This window comes from Quercus lobata, chromosome 3, assembly GCF_001633185.2.
Source record: "Quercus lobata isolate SW786 chromosome 3, ValleyOak3.0 Primary Assembly, whole genome shotgun sequence".
Taxonomy (NCBI): Eukaryota; Viridiplantae; Streptophyta; class Magnoliopsida; order Fagales; family Fagaceae; genus Quercus; species Quercus lobata.
In genome coordinates, this window is record NC_044906.1 from 74,146,342 (window position 1) to 74,169,660 (window position 23,319).

The 23,319-nt window shown below is 30.7% G+C and overlaps 2 protein-coding genes, 1 long non-coding RNA gene and 1 pseudogene across 5 annotated transcripts in view; 1 reads left to right on the forward strand and 3 right to left on the reverse strand.

The window, feature by feature from the left end:
- Nucleotides 1–23,319, reverse strand: part of LOC115979078 (probable inactive purple acid phosphatase 1) — a 92,716-nt gene that overhangs the window by 40,803 nt on the left and 28,594 nt on the right. The window lies entirely within an intron of this gene.
- LOC115979084 overlaps nt 1–23,319 on the reverse strand; it is a 100,115-nt pseudogene that overhangs the window by 11,846 nt on the left and 64,950 nt on the right.
- Nucleotides 10,205–12,333, reverse strand: LOC115979089 (sugar transporter ERD6-like 5). Of its 2 annotated transcripts, none has more exons than XM_031101058.1 (7): nt 11,938–12,333; nt 11,790–11,860; nt 11,668–11,698; nt 11,518–11,571; nt 10,990–11,049; nt 10,776–10,890; nt 10,205–10,675 (listed from the first exon to the last, which is right to left on the reverse strand). In XM_031101058.1, exons 1-7 carry the CDS (start codon nt 11,986–11,988, stop codon nt 10,545–10,547), a joined length of 513 nt encoding a protein of 170 aa, XP_030956918.1. In that variant the 5' UTR covers nt 11,989–12,333; the 3' UTR covers nt 10,205–10,544. The 2 variants fall into 2 exon arrangements, with proteins under 2 accessions (XP_030956918.1, XP_030956916.1); XM_031101056.1 differs by having other exon boundaries at nt 11,668–11,710.
- On the forward strand, nt 18,225–23,032 carry LOC115979097. Of its 2 annotated transcripts, none has more exons than XR_004088944.1 (3): nt 18,225–18,495; nt 21,713–21,795; nt 22,493–23,032. It is a non-coding gene; the product is annotated as an uncharacterized LOC115979097 (long non-coding RNA). The 2 variants fall into 2 exon arrangements; XR_004088943.1 differs by lacking the exon at nt 18,225–18,495 and adding an exon at nt 21,353–21,440.

The window sequence follows — 23,319 nt, forward strand, 5'->3', positions numbered from 1 at the left end:
ATTTTCCAAATAAAAAGTGAAACTTTGCAGAAATTTTAACTTTCCACAATATTTTCTAGACTTCACTGTTAACATTATTAGTTCTAGCACTGTTACTGTCATCATCATCACCTCCCATTCTCAAATACCTCATTCCCACATGCCGGAACACTATCCTTGTGGTAGTAAAAAGGTCAAGTACCTTAGAAACAAAATTATTTTGTTCTATAAATGTAAGGCTCCTCTCAACTGGCAGGAGATCCGATGGATAGGTTAAAATAGAACGAAAACAGAATCTTAGAAGCCAAAAAACACATGCAGTGAATGTACGTGGACATCAAGTGATTTTCCTATTCAAGTCCTCTTAAAAAAAAAAAAAAAAGAGTAAATAATTCATTAAAAAGCAGAGGTGTGGAACCCATGTACATGATGTCCACATATTACACTTACTAGCCACAAACCAATAAAATGCCTAATAAACTTCATCTTAAAAACAAAGTTCCCCAAAACTACACCAGTAGACAACCATAATAATACAATAGATTAAAAAATAAAGAATTAAAGGCTCAACCCAAATGAAAAATATACAAATAAAAATTAAAACAACATTGGTCTTTCTATAAACAATTGTTGTGAATGTTGAAATTACACTGGGCACATTGATAGATCACTTTTAACATTGACATTGGTCTTTATTTCTTCAATGAAAGTACATTGTGTGTGGGTGAAAGTCAAATTACTATGTAGCACCTCCCAACTAGTGGCCATTATATGTGTTACTTGACATTTGGATTTTCCCCAAGAATACAGTCACAATGAGCAGGAAAGCTGCACTCTGCACAGTAGTAGAACCATTGCTTGGGATCTCGTTCTTCTTCACAGATATCACAGTAATATTCATTGGAGTCATCTTCAGGAGTATAACGGAGGTTGAAGGGATGTTCATGTTGGTTGTACCATGTGTTTTGTGGTAGTGTAGCACATCTTAAGTCTAGAGAAAATTCACAAGTGGAACAACGGAATACTCTGTATCTTTCATCGCCACAACTACTACACTTTTGTAGAGAGTTTGTCCAGGAGAGGTAAAGGCGATGCTCATGACAGGCAAGAGTGAGGGTGTTTGATAATAAAACACATTGAACATTGTAATCACGGTTGCATATTTGACAGTTGTATTTTAAGCCATTGCAGGTCTGGGCACAGGCATTACAGAAAAAAGAAGCTTGCTGATATTTGAGGGTGAGAGGGTGATAATGAAGTGGGTATCGTTTTATTTTGGGTAATTTAGAACAAGATTTATGAAGAAAGAAGCTACACGGGGTACAACTATAAAATGGAGAGAGAATGGATTGTACGCACCCGTTGCATTTTTAAAATAGACAATCTGGCACTTCTCCACTAAGCTTAGACGCTAATGCTCTCGCTGGCTGGGCTTGCTCAAATTTGATTTGGAAATCCAATTTTTAATGTCAGCTTGTGAGATTAGAGGTGAGGATTCTGGGATTTTAAGAAAGATAGGAGACGTTTGGGTTCATTCGGAGGTGGATGCTCTCAGCATTTGGGTTCAAGTGAGTGTTGCACTTGCACGCACATCAGATGTTTGATTTGGGACTCGTAAAAGTAAAACTAAAGTGGTTGGATTTAGAAGAAGCGTTTAATTAAAAATAAAGTTTATAAAAAAAATTAATTACAAATAAAAGGCTGTTAATAAATATTAAATAAAGCTTGTGATTTAGTTTCCCTAAAGTAATGCTTACTGGTTTTTTTTTTCAATGTAAAATGTGGAAAACAATGTTGAAAAGTTTTAAATATTGAGATAGATAATAATTTTTTTAAATGAGTATTAAAAAAATATTATGAATTTTCAATGAATATTTGGTAGGCAGTAGGCACAATGTATAAGTTGTTCTTTATATTCTCAAAAAAGTTGTCCTTTACGTTACAAATGGAATTAGATTTTATTAGTGTCCTTCTTTCAAATATTTGACTGTAAGAACATCTATTTTTGAAGTTTTGGAGGCATGAGTCAAGTGAGTGTTGCACTCACAAACATAAAGTGTTTGATTTGGGTCTTGGAAGTAAAGTTGTTGGACTTGGAAGAAGTAATTAAAAATAATAAGCATTGGGGCCTTGGGGCGTTTGTCAAATTAAGGTTGTAACAGCTGGTGGCATATTTTGTCAGTTAATAAACATAACTTGTAATTTAGTTTCCTTAAATTTTATTTTATTTTATTGTTAATTTTTATTTCATTTTTGCATTGTAAAAGGTAGAAAAGTTTTAAATATTAAGATAGATAAGATTTTTTTTTTTTTTTTTAAATGAGTATTGATTTAAGTTTGGTACTAGTAGTAAGAAATAGAGATCGATAGAGAAATAGAGAGAGGAGACATACCGTTTCTAGCATAGATGCATTCTCAATCTTAGTGTTGGAATTAGAGGATGACTCATTTTCATCTTTGTTTGAGTCGACATTGGAGTGGAGTGGCTTCCACTGGCTTCCAAATTGTTTTTGTTGTTATGTTAGACGTATGGAAGGCCCTCAGAGGAACTCATCACTCTGGCAAGAGAGATGGCACAATTAAGTCTCTTATTTCCTTCTGTTCACAGTTCACACTGCACATCACACACTCTCTCTCTCTCTCTCTCTCTGTCTCCACACATTTGCATTACAAAGTTTGGCTCCAACCACCGATAGGAAAATCACATTAATCCTTGTTATGTGCAATGCACATAACTTATTTAACTTCTTTTTTTTTTTTTTTTTGAGAAAGACATAACTTATTTAACTCAATCAACTAAGTGAGTCATGCACAATACACGTGACGAGACACACATTATCTCCTAAAAATAATCATAATAGTTTTTTTTTTTTTTCATACAAATCATAATAGTTTATGACTCATCATTTTATATTGAAAATTATTTTTTTGGCACAAGTGGAACATTTTTTTTTAAAAATATATAAAAATAGAAAATAGAAGTTACCAACAAATAAAATAAAATGCTTACTTACAATCTAAAGGTTTTTTTTTTTTAATAATTAAAAGATAGAAAACTAAGGGTATTAGTATAAGTGTATAACATGAATATTTCCATTAAAAAAAATAAAAGTATAATATGAATATTTGATAGACACAACAGGTTTAAGTAACCCTTTACAAAAGAATTTGGATTTGATTTGGGTCTCCATCTAAAAGTGTTGAACCAAATATCCCCTAATTTTTTTGGTCTCACACTCCAATATAAAATTATGGAATTAAGGAAAAGGTGCCTAAAGGGTAGGGATAAATAATAAGACATTAATTCTAAGAAAAAAAATAGAGATATTATTCTTGCACAATACAAGTTCCAATCATGTCTTTAATTGATACCACAATTATTATTATTATGTTAGAGAAGTGGAATTTGTTTTAGTTTCTTTTGTTTATGTCAATAAATATTCATTATAATTAAAAAAAGTTAGACTTTGTGTAATTTTACAAAAGTTGTTCTACTAAATAACTTTATTTTGTAATAATAGTTTTCTAAGCCTAAGTAAATATTCTACATGTTGAGAGCAATGCTCTTTCCTCTCATATAATTGAGGGTATTACTATTTAGATTCATGGTAGGAACCCACCATTTTTTAGGGAAATGATTATTGCTCCAAAAGTATTCAATATTTTTCATCAAATCTAATGTTAAAATAAATTTCTTTGCATAAGTAAAATGGGAGGCATTTGGAGTTAGATTCTCAGAATCTGGGCATAGTTGGAGTTTTGTAAAAATAAAGTTGTTGGTTTTGGAAGAAGTGATTAATTAAAAATAAAACTCATGGTTTGTCAAATTGGGGGTGGATTGGGTGGGGGTGTATTTTCACTATTTTGTCATCTGTTAATAAATATTTAATAGAGCTAGTGATTTAGTTCCTAAAGTAAATATATATTTATATATATATATATATATTTTCAATGTAAAATGTGGAAGACAATGTTGAAAAGTTTTAAATATTGAGATAGATAAAAGTTCTTTAAAATGAGTATTAAAAAAAATTATGAATTTTCAACTAAGATTATTAATAAAAGATAAAATGAATATTTAATAGGCACTATGTACAAGTTATTCTTTACATTATAAAGGGAATGAGATTTTATTAGGGTCCTCATGTCAAATTCTTTACACTAAGATTAATGTTCCTTCCTCCCACATAATAGTAGGTAACACTAATTAAATTCTTGGTGAGAATCTACGTTTATATGAGAGGAGAGATTGTTACTTTTGAAATATTCAAAAATTTTCTGCTTAACTCACAGTTGGAATAAATTTCTTTCCGAACCATCAGGTTTACCAAATATTATTATGATCTATCATTCTTTCGGAATATTGAATCAATTAGGCGTTAGAAACTCATTAATTTATAAAGGGATCTTATAGTTTTTTGAATTATTAAATATAATTAAACAAATAACCATATAGATTTAACAGTGGATCGCAACTGATTATTGCAAATTCTTGCATGTGATTAACCTATAATAGATATTTAATAAGAATGTGAATTCAAGAAAATAGTAATTTAAAAAAGTAACTAATTGATGTAATTTTTATGAAAGCAAAGTCAAATGTAGCATGAACCAAAACCATTTAGCAATAATTTGTATCTCACAAAAATATAATGTTAATTCAAGTACTAAATAAGGCAAAAAAATTACTTTATTTAACATCTATACAACAAAATTTAAGCAATCAAATCATCTATACAACAAAATTTAAGCAATCAAATCAACATATTCTTTATATAAAGTAATTAGAAAAACACACATGCATATAAATAAATTTGCAAAAACAACCATCATTACTTACTATAAGAATAATCCAATATTGACTTCAAAATGCACCAAGGAAAGCTTCCAAGTTAGTCTCAATATCAATTTCATCAAATATATGTTCATGTGGAGGTCATCCATAACTTCTTCTATATATAGGCTTCTTATGCCTTTGGCACATAAAAACATTTACCAACACAAAAGAAAGAACATGAGAAGAAATTGGGCAAGGAATTTGATGCTTACTTGTTCAAATGTTTATACTTATCTTTCTCATTTTCTCTTAACATTCACCAACACAAAAGAAAGAACATGAGAAGAAATTGGGTAAGGAATTTGAAGCTTACTTGTTCAAATGTTTATACTTATCTTTCTCATTTTCTCTTATTATTATTATATCTAGACTTCATACTAACATTTCCTCTTCTTTTCTTTTTCTTTTTTGTAAACATTTCCATACAATCAATTTATTTCTCATTCATTTATTATATTTCTTTATGCATCTCTATCTAGGTTATACATGCATGCATGAAACTCTATCTTTTTGTTCCTTAGATATATTCTTTGAAAATATCAAGATGTGCTAGTTGAGATGCACACCTTTTGGCGATAAAATAGTAATTTGATGATGATCGATCAATCCTAATTATGTAATGTATTCAACACCCAAAAGAAGCATCATATATTGTATTATATTTTATTAATTATATGTGTAACCATATTAAAACATAGATGATAATCTGTTAGTGGTTCTAATCTGAGCCATCAAAGATATCTTCTTTTTTTTTTACCCACTATTAACAATTTACCACCTGTTGTGAATATATTGTGTCCCTAGCTTTATTCATATGACTTAACTAATTGAATTTATTTTGTTATCTTTTATATTAACTAGCATGTAACTCCATGCAAATGCATGGATGCATTTAAAATTAAACAAAATTTTTATTATAAAAATATAAATAATTAGTCAAATAATTTTTTTTTTTTAAAGAATACATGTAACACATGCATTCATGCATACGTATAGATACATTTAAAATGAAACACAATTTTTATCATAAAATATAGATAATTAGTCAAATTATTTTTTTTAAGTTAATATTATTAGTCACATATAAAAATTCTTATCTAAATTTAATACTACTTATGATCATTTTTTTTCTTCTAATTTTTAATAAGATAGAATGTGTGGTGATTTTTATTTTATTTATTTTTTGAGAAACATGTGGGGATTTTTATTGAGTATACGTAATTGTTTTTTTTTAATTTATAATTAATTAATATTAGATTCTTAGTATTTTGCACTCATTAACTCATTTGACACAAAAATTTAAAAACTTAAGCAGACACATGGCACACGCTTAAGTGAATAATTATGGTATAGTCCCCACATAAATTTAAACATGTGCAAAATTGGATTATAATTTCAAATTCTAATTCAACTTTCTCTAAGTTTTACCCATTAATATTAATATATATATATAGATGACTTATAAATTTGAATTTTTTTTAGTTATATGATTATATTTTTTATGGTTTATTATATTAGACTTCTCGTTTTCTACACTAAATTAATTAATTTAGCACAAAAATTTAAAAATTTAGATTAGATGAGATTATTTGAAATTCAATTTTTACACTAAATTAACTCACTTGGCACAAAATTTTAAAATTTAGATTAGATGAGATACATGGCGCAAAATTAGACTCTAATTGAATTTCAATTTGAAATTTAATTGGATTTTCTCTCAGCTTTACCTATTTTTATTTTTATTGATAAGAAATACTCTCATTTTATTAAGTTACGAAACAGTACATAGCATCTTGCGAAACCGAAGATGCAAAGAAAGGTGGACACTCTTCCATCCAAGTTACAAAAGAGTCAATATTATATTTATAGATTAATGTATAATTGATTTCTTCTAGATAAGTAGATTAATAGCTGTAATAAATGTGTAACTTAGGTTCTAGTACATTTAACGCTTTTGCTTCAAAAGTTTAATAGATTGTTTTCCTTTTTGTGTGTGTTTCCTCTTTCCATTTTTTTTTGTTTTTGAAAAACATAAACATTGAGGTCAAAAAAAGAAAAACACAAACGTTAGAATGACGTAAAAGAGAAAAGGAAAGAAGATTGAAAAAAGAAAAAGAAATTATGGTCTATAAGAATTCTTACCATCTCTTCATATATTTTTTCCTAATAATCAAGAAAATAAGAAAATATATAAAGACAAAAAAACTTTAAAGAAATGAACTCCTTTATCTTTGCTTTGATTCCACTAAATCATTTTAAAAAATTAATTATTCCAAACTTGAATGCTATATCTTGTGTAACTCTCACTTCTTTATCTTTGCATAAATTCTACTCAATCATTTTAAAAAATTGATGATTCTAAACTTGAAAGTTATCTTTTTGTGACTTAATCATGTCAAACGTTGCCATTAATATCTGGTACCTTTAATAAGCATAAAATATCAGTTAGTCCATTGTATTATAGTTTATCAACATCTAATATAACTTTAAACAATGTTATACCTACTGTGATTAAGGGTCTAAGAGAGGATGAAAGCTTATTGGTTCCATACGGTCTACTGTTGGAGGATGCAAAGATTCTATCTCGACATTTTGATGAGCTGCGTTACTCTCATACAAAGAGGAAAGGCAACAATTTAGCACATAGTCTGGCTAAATATGCAGTTAGCATTCAAGATTTTTTATTTTGGATGGAGGATGTTCCATCACAATTTCTTTTTGTATTACAAACCGATTTATCGGATTTATTTTAATAAAAGTTTTGACGTGTTGTCCCTAAAAAAAAAGGTTTGCTTGAGATCTGCTTATTTTGCTAATAGTACTGTAGATAAAAGTAAAAGTTAGTTGAAATAATACAGTAAGACTCATGAATAATACCAAAAAGTGCAGTAAGACCCATGAGTAGTAGCAAAAATAAGCTGAATAATAAAAAAAGTTGACAAAAATAATCTTTGCAAAATAGACACTTAATCTATATATTACTTTTCCCTTAAAGAAAAAATCTATATATTACTAAAAACTGAAGCATGATATTTATTGCTGTTGAGCTCCTGTTGCGCCATCTCATCTCTATGTCATTCACTACATAATTATTATTTATTATTTATTCCTTTTTTTTTTTACAAATATATATATAAATAGATTATTGACTTTATATATTCATCTTTGTCAGTTTTAACATTTATATAAATTTATTTTTTATTTCCAATTTTCCTATAAATTTTTTTTTACATTCACTTATTTTTTAAATATTTATACTTTCTTTAACCTTTCTACTTCCCTTACCTTTTCATCTCCCTACTACCCTCTAATTTAATATTGCTATTCATCTTTCCCTTCATCTTCCTTTTTTTGTCTCTTCTTATCCATTCCCTCTTACCATTAATTTGTCACTATTTTTCATTCTTTGCATAGTTTTCTCTCACAGAAGGTTTTTCTCTCTCTCTCTCTCTCTCTCTCTCTCTCTCTCTCTCTCATAGTTTTGGTGGATTTTTATTTTTTATTGCATCTCCGCTTTAGGTTGATAAATTGTTGTGTTTTTAAGAACTCTAATTTAGGTTGATACAATTTAGTTTTGTGTTTTAAGTTATTACTATTATTATTTTGCTCTTTAATTGTTAAATTTTATCCGATTACATTATAAAAAATTAAAGATAGTAGTAAAAATAAAATAGTATTCCATTATATAGCATAATTTGAATAATTTAGTATTTATTGTTATATCTTTTAATTTTTCTTTTTTTTTTCTTCTCTTCTATTTTACTCAATATTGAAATTCAACCACATCCTCCTTATCATTAAATTATTTATATTTTCTCTCTCTCTTTTTGTTTTAAAAAATTAAAAAAAAATGTAATATTTTAGTTTAATTCAAATAAAAGAAAATTGTGCTCATCAAATTGTACTTATTTTTTTTAACATTTACACTTGCTCCAACCTTTTTCCTTTTCTTTACCTTTTCATCTCCTCAAACATTCTACCTTGATATCACTTTTCCTCTTTTCTTTTATCTTCCTTTTATTATCATCCTCTTAGTATAAATTCGTCATTCACTTTTCCATTATTTACATAATTTTCTCTCATAAAAAAGTGGTTATTTTCCACTCTTTCTCCCTCAATTTTTTGGTGGATTTTTATTTATTTATTTATTTGCATCTCTATTTTAGCTTGTAATAAAGTTTTGTATTTTTAGAACTCTATTTTGGTTGATGGGATTTATTTTTGTGTTTTAGGTTTTTTTTTTTTTCGTTAAATATTATCATATTGCATTATAAATAATTAAAAATAGTACATAAGAATGTACTATTATTATATTACATAGAATTATTTGGATAAATTAATGTTTATTGTTATGTATTTTATTTTTATTTTTTCTCATATCATTTTATTTAACATTTAAATTCAGCCACATCCCCCATATATATCATTAAATTATTTATATTTTCACTCATTTTTTTATATATTTAATGTCATAGAATCACCATCAAATTTTGGAAAACGATAGGTTGCCAATGGAGAGAGAGAGAGAGAGAGAGATGGGATAGAAAAAAAAAGGCGCAATACAAAGTAATAAAGAGTAGATAAAGAAAAAAAACCAAACGTCAATCAATAATCGTTGATTGGAAAATAAAAAGGTGGTTAAGAGGAGTAAAAAATAAAATAGAGATGGCTATACAGTGGACATTGAAAACTTTATAGTGCAATAAAATCAACCATTAGATTCACTTAATTAAATCAATAATCAGTAATCAACAATAAAATATAATAATACAAAATTTAAACTTAAAACTAATCAAACTCTAACTAGAGAAATTATATTTCCTATCATAACTAAAAATGAGATGTTCTTTAGTAATTTAGAAATTATATTAGAAATGAAGTTGGAAAATTTTATAATCTCATTTTTTGACATTTTATTTAACCTTATATATATAATCATAATCTTCACACACCATGACTTTAAAAAATCTATTGAATAGTTCTTCATCTTATTTAATGTCTATGTTATGCAAATCATCAACCAATAAATTTATGATAATGGTAAAAAAAAATGTTATAAACAAGATTATGAAAAAAAAAAAAAAAAACTATTTATAAAGTCTAGAGACTAAAGTAGTATTTTACCTAAAAAATTACCACGCGCAATGCGTGGGCCCGCAACTAGTATAATTAAAATTTTGAAAATATTTAGTGTTAGATTACATGTTCTTTATATTTTTAATATGCATCTATGAACTTTTTTGTTGGAAACACTAGTTGACGTCAATTGAATTATAAGACTTTTGACACAAAATTATAATTTAACTAGAAACATAAATGTTATATTATCACGAATTTGATAGGAATTCATCTAATAAACCAAACTTGATAACTCTATATTTCCATGGATATGATTTCAGGAATGGAAGATTCCACAAGTCAAATGGTCTCTAAATGTTTAAAAATTCAAGATTTACCTTTCACATTCCCTGTGGTGAATAGGTAGTTTCTCTCCAAGTGCAATGCAGAGTTTCAAGCTATGGTTATCAATTCCATAACAGTTTTAGAAAATAATTCTTGGATGATAGCTGCAAAGATATCTTGACTTTTGAAAAAAACCTTGCTTATTGTGACAACCATTCACCAATTAGTCTAGCACTTAGTACCACAATTTAATGGAGCTAATGTTTTAAGAAATTATTTTGCTTATTCGAACACGGATTGGTGCTGTTGTACAAGCATGCGAAATTCATTTTTTTGTTGAAAATGGATTCAATGATGCTTGAATTTCTTCAAATGTTCGCCCCTTGGTCTCTGGTACAAACTTTTCTACGAACAAAACAGTCAAGCCACATATGCTTGAGAATGTGAAGAATGTTCCTGAAAAAAGGTAAACATAAATTAAAAACTAAAGTGATAATATCGCAGTTTGCATCCAATATAACATCAATATTGAGAGATAAGACTAGCTTGGCATCACCTGCTGAGCTCCAATCCATTAGAAAGTTAAAAGCATATGAAACAATCCAAGAACTTAACCAGCTAACCAATGTAAGAAGGCTTCCAACTGAGCCTTTCATGTTTATGGGAAATATCTGAGACAAATTCAACTCTATTTCAGCCAACAATAGGCCTTCATGGCAATTATTTTGATAATAAAAGATGGTGTTTCAAGTATGATAAGGTCAATCTACCTCTGACACTATAACCCAAGGAATTCCTCCCATGCCTAATGAGAAAGATCCTGTGTACACCTGATTGCAGAACCAAACAGACAAATTCAACTTAACCAATCTTTAAACCACTAAGAATCAGGCTCAAACTAATAGTTAACATCAACTGGTCTACAATATTGGAATTGTGACCCTTAAACCAATTGCACCATGAATATAGATTGAGAGCTATAATAGATGACCAAAATCAGATCATAAAAATCCACAACTTTATGCAAGACCTTCTGAAATACTCATGCTTTTAAAGCAGCAAAAACTATTTCCAGATTGCTACTAATTGGTTAAATACAACCAATGGTAATGGTATTAAACAACATTCATTTTATGAGCTTTTAAACTTAATAGGATTTCCACACTCAAAAGTACTCAAAGACCATGGATAAAATGACGAAAGTTGGAGATAAAAGCAAAATAACATTTGTCACAGGCTGTTCTTTCTTTGGATGTTTTATAAGAAAACCAAAACTGTCCTCGGGATAATTGCAATACCAGTACTCCAACAAGTGCTAAAATTGGCGTTGTCTTGATCCATGTTTGAAGATCCTGCATAATTGAATATTTATTCTATTAAGAAATATTCAACAAAACCAATGAAACTAGTTTTCAAGAAAAATAGATTTTTCTGTAGAAAATACCTACAAGAAGAATGACAATCCCACAAGCAAGCAACCTACGCAAGTTCCTGTTGCAGAAACCTGTGAATATAGTGGGATTCAAAATTATTTTCATTCAACTCCATTACACAGTAGAGAGTTCTTAACCTTCTTTCCAATAGAAGTGGCCGCCTTCCAGATTTATCCATCAAAATTACCCCTAATGCTGTCATTGGAATCTGTACAAAATCAGAAAATCACTTAAAAAGCATTACATAGAAGCAAATGTAGGAATTCCGCAAAGAGAATCAAGAACCTGAACAATGACCATTGCTATGGTCCCAATACTACCTAAAAAGCCTGTCATTGACAAAGTATTCCTCTATTCAACTTCAATTTCCTGTTAACTATAAGTAGCATTAAATAAGGGAAAAAAATAAGAAAAAGAAAAAAGACAATCCTTTTTCTACTAGCTGATATGAATATAGCACTTGCATAAAATGCAATTCCATTGACTTCTCCAAATTGTTGTAGCACCATTAGGCCAACCCCAACCTAACCCGCTTTTATGTTAGCCAAAAAGATCAAACCTGTCTAAACAATTAAAAAAACATGCTACAAAGATTATGATACAAAAGCTTACAATAAGTGAGTAAGCATATTTCCATTGAAATAAGTCAAGAATACTAGCTTTAGAAAGTAGTTGAAGGGTTTCTATGTACTCCTGTAAAATGATTCAAAAACCATGTCAATACTTGTTTCTAAGCAAAATTGTTGGAAAACATTTAAGACTGTGTCAAAGTATGTAATTTTTCTAGTTAAAGAGGAAAGAAAGAGTTGTCCAAAAGTTACTCTAATCTCAATAGCTTTTGGAGTGATATCAGCATTCTGCCTCCTAAGGTGCTGTAGAGCAGCTTCACACTCTTCCTTTTGACCAATTTTTGCCTTAAAAAAAAATCATATGAGCATGTCAGTCAATGCTTGAATTTTCTTTTTCACTTTATAGCATTTAGATATCTTTGTCAAATCACATGTACTTGGCTAAAAAGAAGAATAATGGAAAAAGAAATGATTAGCAAAACTATAACTCTTTGTGTTTTTTTTTTTTTCTAGTTTTCAAATGCATTATCCAAAGAGCACCTTTTGTTAGAATATTTACGTGTGAGTGGTGTGGTTAGTTATAAGTTGTTTAGTTATAAGTAGTGAAGTCCCACACTGGATAATAATGACAAAAGTGAGTGATTAAATATAACATAATTGAGCCGAAACCCATTGCCTCAAGCTTTTGGGTTAAGTGATGTTGCAATATGTTATATTAACTCCTCAATTGGAGTCTCCCCAATGTGTTATCTCCCCAAAACCGTCCAAAAAAAACCTCTAATAAAATTTTGAATAACTCACCAGCCATCTTGGAGATTCTGGAATGAAGAATAGACCAAGAAGTTGTACTAGACATGGTATAGTTCTTGAATTAAAGAAAAAAAAAAGTCTTACTATGAAACTACCTTCAAATGACAAGAATACAGGACAAGAGCAGGGAAGCTTATCAATCAGAGCCAAAGTTCGCTAGTTCACAAAAGCTTCAATTAGATATGTAAACGATACGCCATAACAAATCATTAACTATATGAGTGGCAATTAGTAGGTGAACAGGACTGTCAAGGCAATGACTTACACAGTTTCCATATTCATGAGACTTTTGCCTTACCTAATGAACAGTTGTAAACCCTACCTGAAGATTCTTAGGTTTTATTTCTGCTAAATATATAGGTACCTGATTGCTATCGGGAACACAATTAATTTTACAGTTTACATGAAAGATAAATCATTGAAATTGCAATCTAATAACTTACCACATAGGAAAGGAGTCCCATCCCACAACCTACCAACAGTCTCCCAAGGTCAAGCCACCAAGCACCCATTCAACAAGCACCAAACATTTGACATTATGAAGTAGCTAAGATAAAATATCTACTGACTACCAATTAATTCCTGAAATAATTTTGTGACATAGGGTACATTTGGATTGAACTTATTTTTGCTGAAACTGAAAACTGAAAACTGAAAATTGAAAACGCTGTAGTGAAATAATTTTTAAATGTGTGAATAGTGTCGTGGAACCTGTGAACAGTGCGTGAACAATATGTGAACAATGCATAAACAGTGTTTTTTTGTCCTCTGTACAGTAAAATCATGTGATATTACTGTTCACGTGCAGGGGAAAAAAAAAGTCTGAAAACGCAAAATGTAAACACCACATTCAGTTGAATCCAAACGGGTACATAGTTGTTTCTGATCATGTATGATCATCTAAACTTTAGTTTTATGTAAGAGGAACTACAAAATTATGATGCTGCCTCAATGCTTTCCATTATCCTTATGTAAACATCTTTTCAGATAAAATGTAGGGGTTGTCATGCATGTGACATTAACATTGATGTTTGGAACTGCATAAAACAGAGAGATGGGATTCAAAACCTTTGAGAATGCTTTGGCTAGCCACCCTGCCAGGCAGAATATCTCTGAAAAGCCCATTGTCTTCCTTGCAAAACAACCAACAAATTGAAAAACTGGTGAACTGTGGAGTTTGAACCTTAATAATACCACCGGCAATGATTCCAGGGTGAAGTACTTACACCTCTTCTACCTATGTAATCTACTATTTGGCCACTCACTATTGCACCTATCATTGCTCCAATTGTCAATATTGAACCAAAAAGTGAGTACTGCAGTATAACCAAAAGATGTTGAGAAAATCATATACAAAACTATATAAGGCAAGCAAAAGATAGTTTACGAAGCAATGCAACAAAAATGAATTTTGCAAAAAGCAATACGATACAACATTTCACTTCATTTTGAAAGCTGAAACGGTGACTTCTATATGAAGATCAGATCAGTATCTCCAAGTCATATAGTCCTTACTACCAACTAAAATTATTTTCTACATTCAAACTTTGAAATGTCATTAATCCTAAATGTTGTATGCTTTTTAATTGTATTTAATATTACTCTAAGTCATAGTTGAACTTTATTCAAATTCTCTGATCAGAAAAACACAAGGTAGGTGATGAACTGTGTCTGTGATCTTGCCATGTGGACATGATTTTCCAAACACAACCTTTCTTCTTTTTCCCTGCAGTAGAGCTCAAATATTGGTATCTTCACATGAAGATTTGTTGTCACAAATCACCATAATCCCAGACAATAGAAGCATAAATACTGAAGTTTACACAAAATTTCAATGAAATTAATATAGAAATGGAAAAATGGTTATAATAATACAAATGTTATATTCATAGTAGAAGATGTTTCCAGAGAAAGATAGTTCAAGTGCTTAAAAGTGTTCTAATATGATAATATCATTTGCCAAAAGTAAAAATGCACTTTATAGTTTTACACCCACCTCTGCCACAGAAAGACCCAGGTCATCCATGATTCCAGACTGAGCAGGTGATGAATATCCCACCTACAAAATCAATTATACACCATTTTCAGTTCAGTAGTCAGCATATCAAACGTCTAGGCATCCCACATAGAGATACCCATCCCATTTATTGTCTTATTCAGTTATTCTCTCCAATGTTACAAAAACACTCCCTGCAATCCATTGACAAATCTATACCTCAATCATTTAGATGCATTTGGCGTTCAACTAATATATTTTCTATCATGGCCTAGTAGCATAGAAAACATTGTGACTCTTCAAACTGTAGAGATGATTCAGAAATTAATAATTTTTCATAGAATTTGAGTTCTCTACAGATTTGAAAATTTTGGCACTCATCATAAACACATCAAAATCTTTGCAGACAATATCCCTGGACCAAGGACCATGCGGACTAAAGAGAGTGTGGACCATTCTATGCTAAAGTAAAATTTCACTTACAGCTGTGCCAAAAACATAGGAACCAGAGACAGCAACCAAAGTGCTAAGCACGACCACACCTGTGGCTGAGGAAGATCCACTCTGACTCTCACCACCATCATCACAACCAGAACTGTTGGCACCACCAAGATGGTCACCACAGCCATATAGTTGATGGTAAAGAAACGGTATGTACAGTATGAATTAAAACTTCAATTTGTTTTTCAAACACAAAGAGAGGAAGAGACGAAGAAGTGTGGAATTTCTGAGTTTGACGGATAGAGATAATGAGATATTGAGTTGGAGAAAGTGGAGATGAAGTGTTTAGAGGGGACCCATGTGGAGTTCATCATTGGACACTTTTGTCAGTATTTATTTAATTTTATTCTTGGATGTGGTACTATCTTTGTCCTTATCCTCCTTATTACAGATTTAGATAAAGTGCCAGTATTTTCATCATGTGTAGGTGCCTGAATAAAAAAATTTAAAAATAAATTGAAGGATTATCTTTTTTTTTTTTTTTTTTTTTTTCTACAATCCTCTTGTCTAATTGGAAAGCCCATTGAATGCCCAGTAAGCCGTAAATGAACAAAATCATTTATAAATAATTTGGGTTTAGTTCGATAAAAAGTTCATTCATATTTATTTATTTATAAATAAATCAAACTTAAAACTTTAATTTTAGGCATAAATAAGTAAAAAGTGATTAAATTCACTTTTTTCAATTACTTTTGACTTAGAGTTGCTTCATAAGGTGTGGTTTCTAACCAATTGTTTAATCCCTTGAAGTTATCAACCTTTTAAAATTACAATTTTGAAATCAAGTTTTTGAGATAAATGATAATTTATGAGAAACTTATTACATTATTTCCAGTTTATAAATTCAATAGAAAGCCACCAAGTTATATTACAAAATTAGCAATTTGCTACACTATGGTGGTTTTTTGTGATATTCTTAGATTTTAGATGGTTAGCCTTTCTTCTAAGTGGTGGTCTGAAGCAAATAACTTCAGAATGGCAACTTAACTATTGTCAATGTGCTTGAAAAATTGTGTTCCCAGAATTATCAATTGCAGTCTTTTTTTCTTTTTAAAAATTCGTAAGCTATAAAACCATTGAATTAGTTGGCGAAAATTGATAATTTGATATCATGCATCATGAAAATAACATAAACAAAACTTGATGATAATAGGATGTTTACAATAACCTTGATAAAGGTGTGCATAAATTTCACAATACTTGATGATGAAAAGATGATCTTCCCCACCAAATAAATAAGCTGATTTCTCCCAAAATGTTTCCAATAACATTTTTCTTTGCCATGAAAAATTGTTAAGTGGTTTATTGGGTAGAATAAGTAACTGAACTGAGAATCATGATGCATGAGATAACCCCACAACTGAACATACTTAAACAGTATATATTCACAAGTGGAAGTTTGTTTTATAGGGTTTTTAGATTTTAGTTGAACTAAGATGAACAAATTTTCTTATGTCTTAAGGGTTTGAGATTTTATGCTGAGGATTGGTAAATGATGCATGAATTTCTTCCAGTGTTTGCCCCTTGCTCTCTGGTACCAGCTTTACAATAAATACAACAGCTAAACCACAAATGACTGAGAATATGAAAAATGTTCTTGAAGTATCATAGCCAAAATAATCATGATTAGTTACCACAGAGAAACCACGAAATTGGAATGTAAAAGTGAAGATGTGTGGTGGGTGGGGTGCTACTTATGAGTTACTTGCTAAACTCCATGCTATCATAAACTTGAAGACGTATACAATAATCCAAGCAAAGGACCAGTGTGCCGAAGTCACTAGGCTTCCAGCTGTACCCTTGATGTCTATAGGATATATCTGAAATGAAATCATCCTTCAAAATCAAAGTTCAATCTTATCTATAGTCTTGCTTGTCCTGTGAAACTCTTACACTTCTATACTTATATACTATCATGAAAAAGGAATTACGGATTCCCCCCCCCCCCCTTCTTTTGTGTCATCTTTCTAAATGGCCTTAAGTACCCAATTTATAGTTACATCTTGTGTGGTTTAGTACTACAGAAAAGAAATAGGATAGAAGGAATCAAACTATGATTGAGTTCTATAAGTTTATAATCCTTGCAAATTCTTTCTTACCTAACATGTTATTGGAGCATTGGATGATAATAAGAGTTAAGTTCATAATCCACTTCAAGGAATGTTGCTATTAGAGAGAGCCTAATGCTGTCACAAATAGTTAAAGCCAGTTTTCTCTTACAATATGTAGTGATCATTGAGAGCAACTTTGGATGTGCAGAAGGCTATTAAATTTTGAGTTCAGAGTTCAATAAGTTACATACCTCTGACATTATAACCCAGGGTAATCCCGCCATGCCTATTGCTTGAGACATACTAAATACTTGCACAAATTGTTAATTGGTCAAATAAATACATGTCATCTGATCTACCAGTACATGACAACTTGGCTAATAAATACAGGGCATTTGTAGCAGTGGAGCTAAATAGCTATAATGCTATTTTAATTCCACCAAAATACCAAAAAGGGCCACACAGCAATGGAGGCATACCAATAATTTTTAGCTGAACTGCTACAGTACACATCTATTGATAGATGTTCACTGTAGCCGTCATCAAAAAAAAAAAAAAAAGAGTTTTTTATTCAGCACTCCCGATTAAAATAATACGTTTATTTTTTTTCATTCTTTTATTCTTCATCTCACCGCCTAATCTCTCATCATTCTCAAGCTCCCATCTCTCCATCTGACCTCCCTCAAACTATCCGATTCACTCTCACCATCTCTCAAGCTGACCGACGCCGTCCCAGCCGAAGCTCGACCCACTCCCGCCTCATCCCTCAGCTCGCCGACCAGCCAGAAAAACAGTAGTAGAGGAGCAATAAGAGCTGAAGTTCTGCTACTCATATTTGTATTTATCGAGATCGAGGGGAGGTTGTTTTTGGAAGATTTTGATGTCTCTGACTAAGGGACCAAAAATTTCATTGGAGGTTCGTTTGAGAGATTTTTGTTTCTCTTTTCTTTGTTTTTGAGTTCTTTGTCGTAAGATTACTTCTCCCTCTTTAGTTAGCTTTGATTTTTTATTGTGAAATCTTTTATGAAATTTTGGCTCTAGAGAGGTTAGAAGTGAATGGTTTTTTTTTTCTTTGAGAGTGTTCTTTGGCAAATTCTTTGATGCATTAATTGATATCTTTGGTTGAAATTTGCTGTAGGGCTGTAGGATTGATAAATTATGTACTCGGACCAATGCCTTCCCGAAAATGGCATGTGTGATAGTATGGGTCTCTCCATTATTTGGCTTTGTTGCCGAATCGTGTCTTTGCTGAAGACTTTTGATTCTTCTTCTTTGTTTAGATTTTGAATTCTGCGGTTCTTATACTTTTGATTTTTTTTTTCTTCTATGGGTTTGATGGCTGTGGTGGTGGCGATGGTAGTTGTTGTGGCTATGGTTTGGTGTTACGGTGTTTGATTTTTTTTTTTTCTGTGGGTTTGGTGGCTGTGGTGGTGGCGATGGTGGTTGTTGTGGTGGTTGTGGGCTTGGTTGTGTCTAGTGGTGGTGGTAGTGGTGGTTGTGGGTGTGGTTGTGGCAGTGGCTGATGGTAGTGGTGGTTGTGGATGGTGCTGGGTTGTTTTTTTAGGGTAGTGGGATATATATTTTTATTATAGGAGATATATTATTTTATTGTGATGTTTATATTATTTTATTATGTTGATAGCTAAGATTTGCTGCAGCATGTGTGTAGGTATAATAGATAAAGTAATTTTTGGTGGAGCTAAAAAGTTAAATTTTTAGCTCCACTGCTGTGGATGCTCGATCAAGTGGAAAACAAACATAATAAATTGCTTATTTTCCTTTGCTAATAGGTGATAAGAGGGATTCAAGTCTTAGAAGACTATTACTTGAATCCATTTTCATCCAATATAAGCTCAGAACTTAGAATATACTAAAGCATTTTAAATCCCCACATATATTCTAGTTGGCACTTGTAAGTAAATGAGAAAAAATGTAAGAAGTTCAACAGAGTTTTTTTCAGTTCTTTTCTTGATAAGGGGAACAATTGTCTTGCAAAATATTGTATTACTGATAAACCAATTAGCACCAAAATGGGAGTGAGCTCCTTCAACAGGCTAAGGTTATGAGTTAACTCAATTGAGAAAATATTATCACTTGTATACAAATATATATATATATATATATATATGTGTGTGCGTGTGTGTGTATGTGTATGAATGTATGTATGTATGTATGTATTGGAAATGATAGAACATTTTTTTTAGAGATAATTACAACTTTCTATTTTTTTTTTTTTTGATAAGTGATAATTACAACTTTCTGTTAACTTCGCCGTTCGAACCCTTTCTCCCCTAAACTCCGAAGCACTTTGTGCATGGAAAAGTGCCAGTATAGCTACAAGACCTTTGGCATGATAGAACATTTTTGATCTCACATCACAATGGCTGTGAGCTTGTGACAAGGTTGAGAAGATAGGTATCACATCCATCATACTATATAAGTTGATCGATTGGAATAAAAAACTTAACCTCAACTAATACAATTAGACATTTGTTAATCAAATCCTAAACAAATTTCATAATTTTTTCAATAACATTTGATGTGATAATTTGAAATTAGTAAAACATCATGTTTAGGCTTCCAAAATTATCTTATTTTATAATTAAAATTCATTATTTTAAAATTTTAATTAAAGTGTATTTTAAAATATTAATTGCAAATTTTGCTATTTTTTTTGGGATTATGAAGAGATTTTTCGTTGCAAGTGTTTTTCGGTACTTGATAAATTTTGCATTTTATTCTAAATTTATTGGTTATTTTTTTACTAACAATGATTTTTTTATTTTTATAAAGAGATTCTTATAAAAATTTAGATAATTTCATTATTAATATAAACAAAAGGGAGGAGTCTTAATTTCTTCAAACTTTAAAGAAGGGAAGAGTTTTTCTTTTTCTGATTTGAGGTGGAGTATCATTCCCACAAATTTTATGGGAGAGAAGTGTAATTAGCCTGTAATATAATTCTAATCATTCCGTGCACCAACATAAATCTGAATCCAAATTTATAACGTAAAAGGCTCGAACTGACCAAACATGAAGTCGAAAATATATAAAAATATTATAAATTTTACTATATAAATAATGTGGCATTAAATATAATTTGACGAGGTTCAACCCCTTAGTAAATTAATATTTAGTAAACAAAAAGTCAAAAAGATATTAAAATATTATAAGTTTTATACCATATAAATAACGTGGTACTGAATATAATTTGACGTAGTACAACAATTTAATAAATTAATTAATAAATACTTAATTTATTTTTAAGACAACAATATAATAAAATAAGTAATTAAAAAAAAAAAAAACCCATTGTTCATTAAGTAATCATTTCATCATTTCTCTCTTTCTCCTACTTTCTCTCTCTCTCTCTCTCTCTCTATTTTTCATGTAAAATTCACATGCTATGAGAAGGAATGTGCATATATATATAGTGCACAAGATACTTTCGTCTTCTTGAAGGGGAAATTAGTAAGTGCATTTTGTGTACATCCTTCTCTCATATAAGCATTAGCCCCACAACCCACTTATCAGGTCTATACACGATGGAATATATGTGAAAGAGAAGTATAGATGCGTAATACATCGAATCCTTGATAGTGCATGTGTTTTATAAATGTGTTTATATAGGGGAGAAAATACTACTAGTAAAATGTGTTTATAAATGAAAATTTTGTAGAGTAATTTTGTGATAATTGATTTAACAATATAAATATACCTTTACAAGTAAATCATAATTTTTTTTTTTTTAATAATTATTGCGTCTGTTGGTGCCTGTCCTTTTGGACTGCAGGGGCAGTCTATAGTGGCCCAGATTTTCCTTAGCTGCTTTTGGGCCCAAATTTTAAATGCCCCACATAGGTTTGTGCCACCTGTCCCCATTTTCCCTCCTTAAATTTTTGTCACCTTGGTTTCTTTCGAAAGTGGTTTCTGGATGTGCCAAAAGTCAGAAAAGCACTTAGACATCCCAATAATTCCCAACCAGGACCTATTTTTGTCAAGAAGGAACTAAATTATTTTCAATTAATAAATTCCGGAAGTTAACCGGAATATTTTGATTGAACTTAATTAAATTCCATTAATGTTTTGGTACTTGTATTTGGAATGTCATGTTCTATTCTTCCTCCTTGCAGGATGAAATTTGTGACATATGTGGTGATGCTGGTTTTGACAATGCATTAGCTACTTGCTCCAGTTGCTGTAGTCATGAACCTGGGTATGATAATTTTTTATGAGTGATGTTAGGATATTACAATTATTACTTCATAAATTGTATAAACTATGTGTCAACTTTTAAACACAAAACAAAAGTTATTGATGCAACACTAATCATGCTTATTGTCATGTCAGTTAGGAACTTTTTTTTCTTGGGTAACAAAAATGATAGTACTTTTAATGTTTTTCACTTCTTATTCGCCTCCAACACCTTTGTGTGCACTCGTGTGCATGTTCATCCATGTAATTAATTTCACTTTATTTTCCTTATTTAGTGTCCATCAATGACTTCTAATTACTATCAGTACATGAAAAATGAAATGCACAGTTTTCATTTCCACCATTTTTTAAGTATACACAACTACTCTTGTTGTAGGAAGCAAGGAGACTTAATTCAGGTGGTGTTTTCTTCCCATATAGGCTTTTATTTTGGTTCTTTCAGGACCCCACTGCAGTGTGTTTAGACCATAAGTTCAAGTTGGTTGGATGGATCTCTTGTTCTTGTACTTTTCAGCTCTTGAACCGTAATGATTATTCTATGTAGTACTATTAAAGTTTTGTAAGGTCACTTGGATGGAATAGGTTGGATGTTTATGGTTCATTTTTTTGATTCGTTTCATGCCTTAACTCTTTGATTATATGCTTTTCAATTGATAAATATGGTGCAAAGATTGTCATTCTGATCTCTCCATTTTCAGTTATTGCATGCTGGTTGTTCTCCATGATATTCCAGAAGATTGGATTTGTAAATCATGTCTGTCAAGTGGGATGGTATTGCCAGAAGCTGGTGGGAAGGACATCACCATGAGAACCGTGACAATATATTGCTCTGAAATGACTAAAGCAAGTCTCAGTATTTTTTTTTTCTTTTTTTGAATGAGATACTTTCATTAAACAATCAAGAAAGATTTTTAAATTGATCAGAAACAAAAGAAAGATACTTACATGAAAAATTAGAAACAATCAAATGACAAGCAGCAACAACAGCAGAACACAATACCAAACTGCTAGATAGTGATTCTATAATTAAGACACATGTATCCAAATAACTAGACAGTACCCTATTGTTCAATTTTTTTGAACCCATTGCATACTCCCATTCTAGCTCTAACATCATTCTTGATCAACCCATAATCTTCTCCTCTTTGTGAATCAGACCATTGTGAACTCTTGCAGTTCTTTAAAGCCAGACATGATAAATGAAAGAAGCCGAAGCAAGCTTGTATAAGCTTGTATAAAGTGAGTGAATCCCCTAGTAGCCATCCATTCAACAGCCTTTAAAACAAACTCAATTATAACACTTTCTGCCTCAGTCTTCTAGTAAAAGAGCATTAATAAGATAGAAAAAGAGTTGTACCTAGTGCACAAAGTCCCACTTTTGCGGGGGCTGATTCATGGACTTGAACCTGTAGCTTGTTGCTTTTGTGTTATTGAAATTGTGTTTATAGTTGGGACTGTAGTAGGCAATATAACAATTTGGTAACCTAATTGCTCTTAGTTATTGCTGTTTCTGTATTTTGTAGGT

Excerpts from the sequence above, each read along its gene's own strand:
- LOC115979089 (XM_031101056.1), bottom strand. The coding sequence starts at position 11,988 with ATGACAGGCTTTTTAGGTAGTATTGGGACCATAGCAATGGTCATTGTT. Across the intron at positions 11,572-11,667 it reads GTGGGATTGTCATTCTTCTT|GATCTTCAAACATGGATCAA; the intron begins GTAGGTATTTTC and ends TCAATTATGCAG. Across the intron at positions 10,891-10,989 it reads CTTGGGTTATAGTGTCAGAG|ATATTTCCCATAAACATGAA; the intron begins GTAGATTGACCT and ends AATTTGTCTCAG.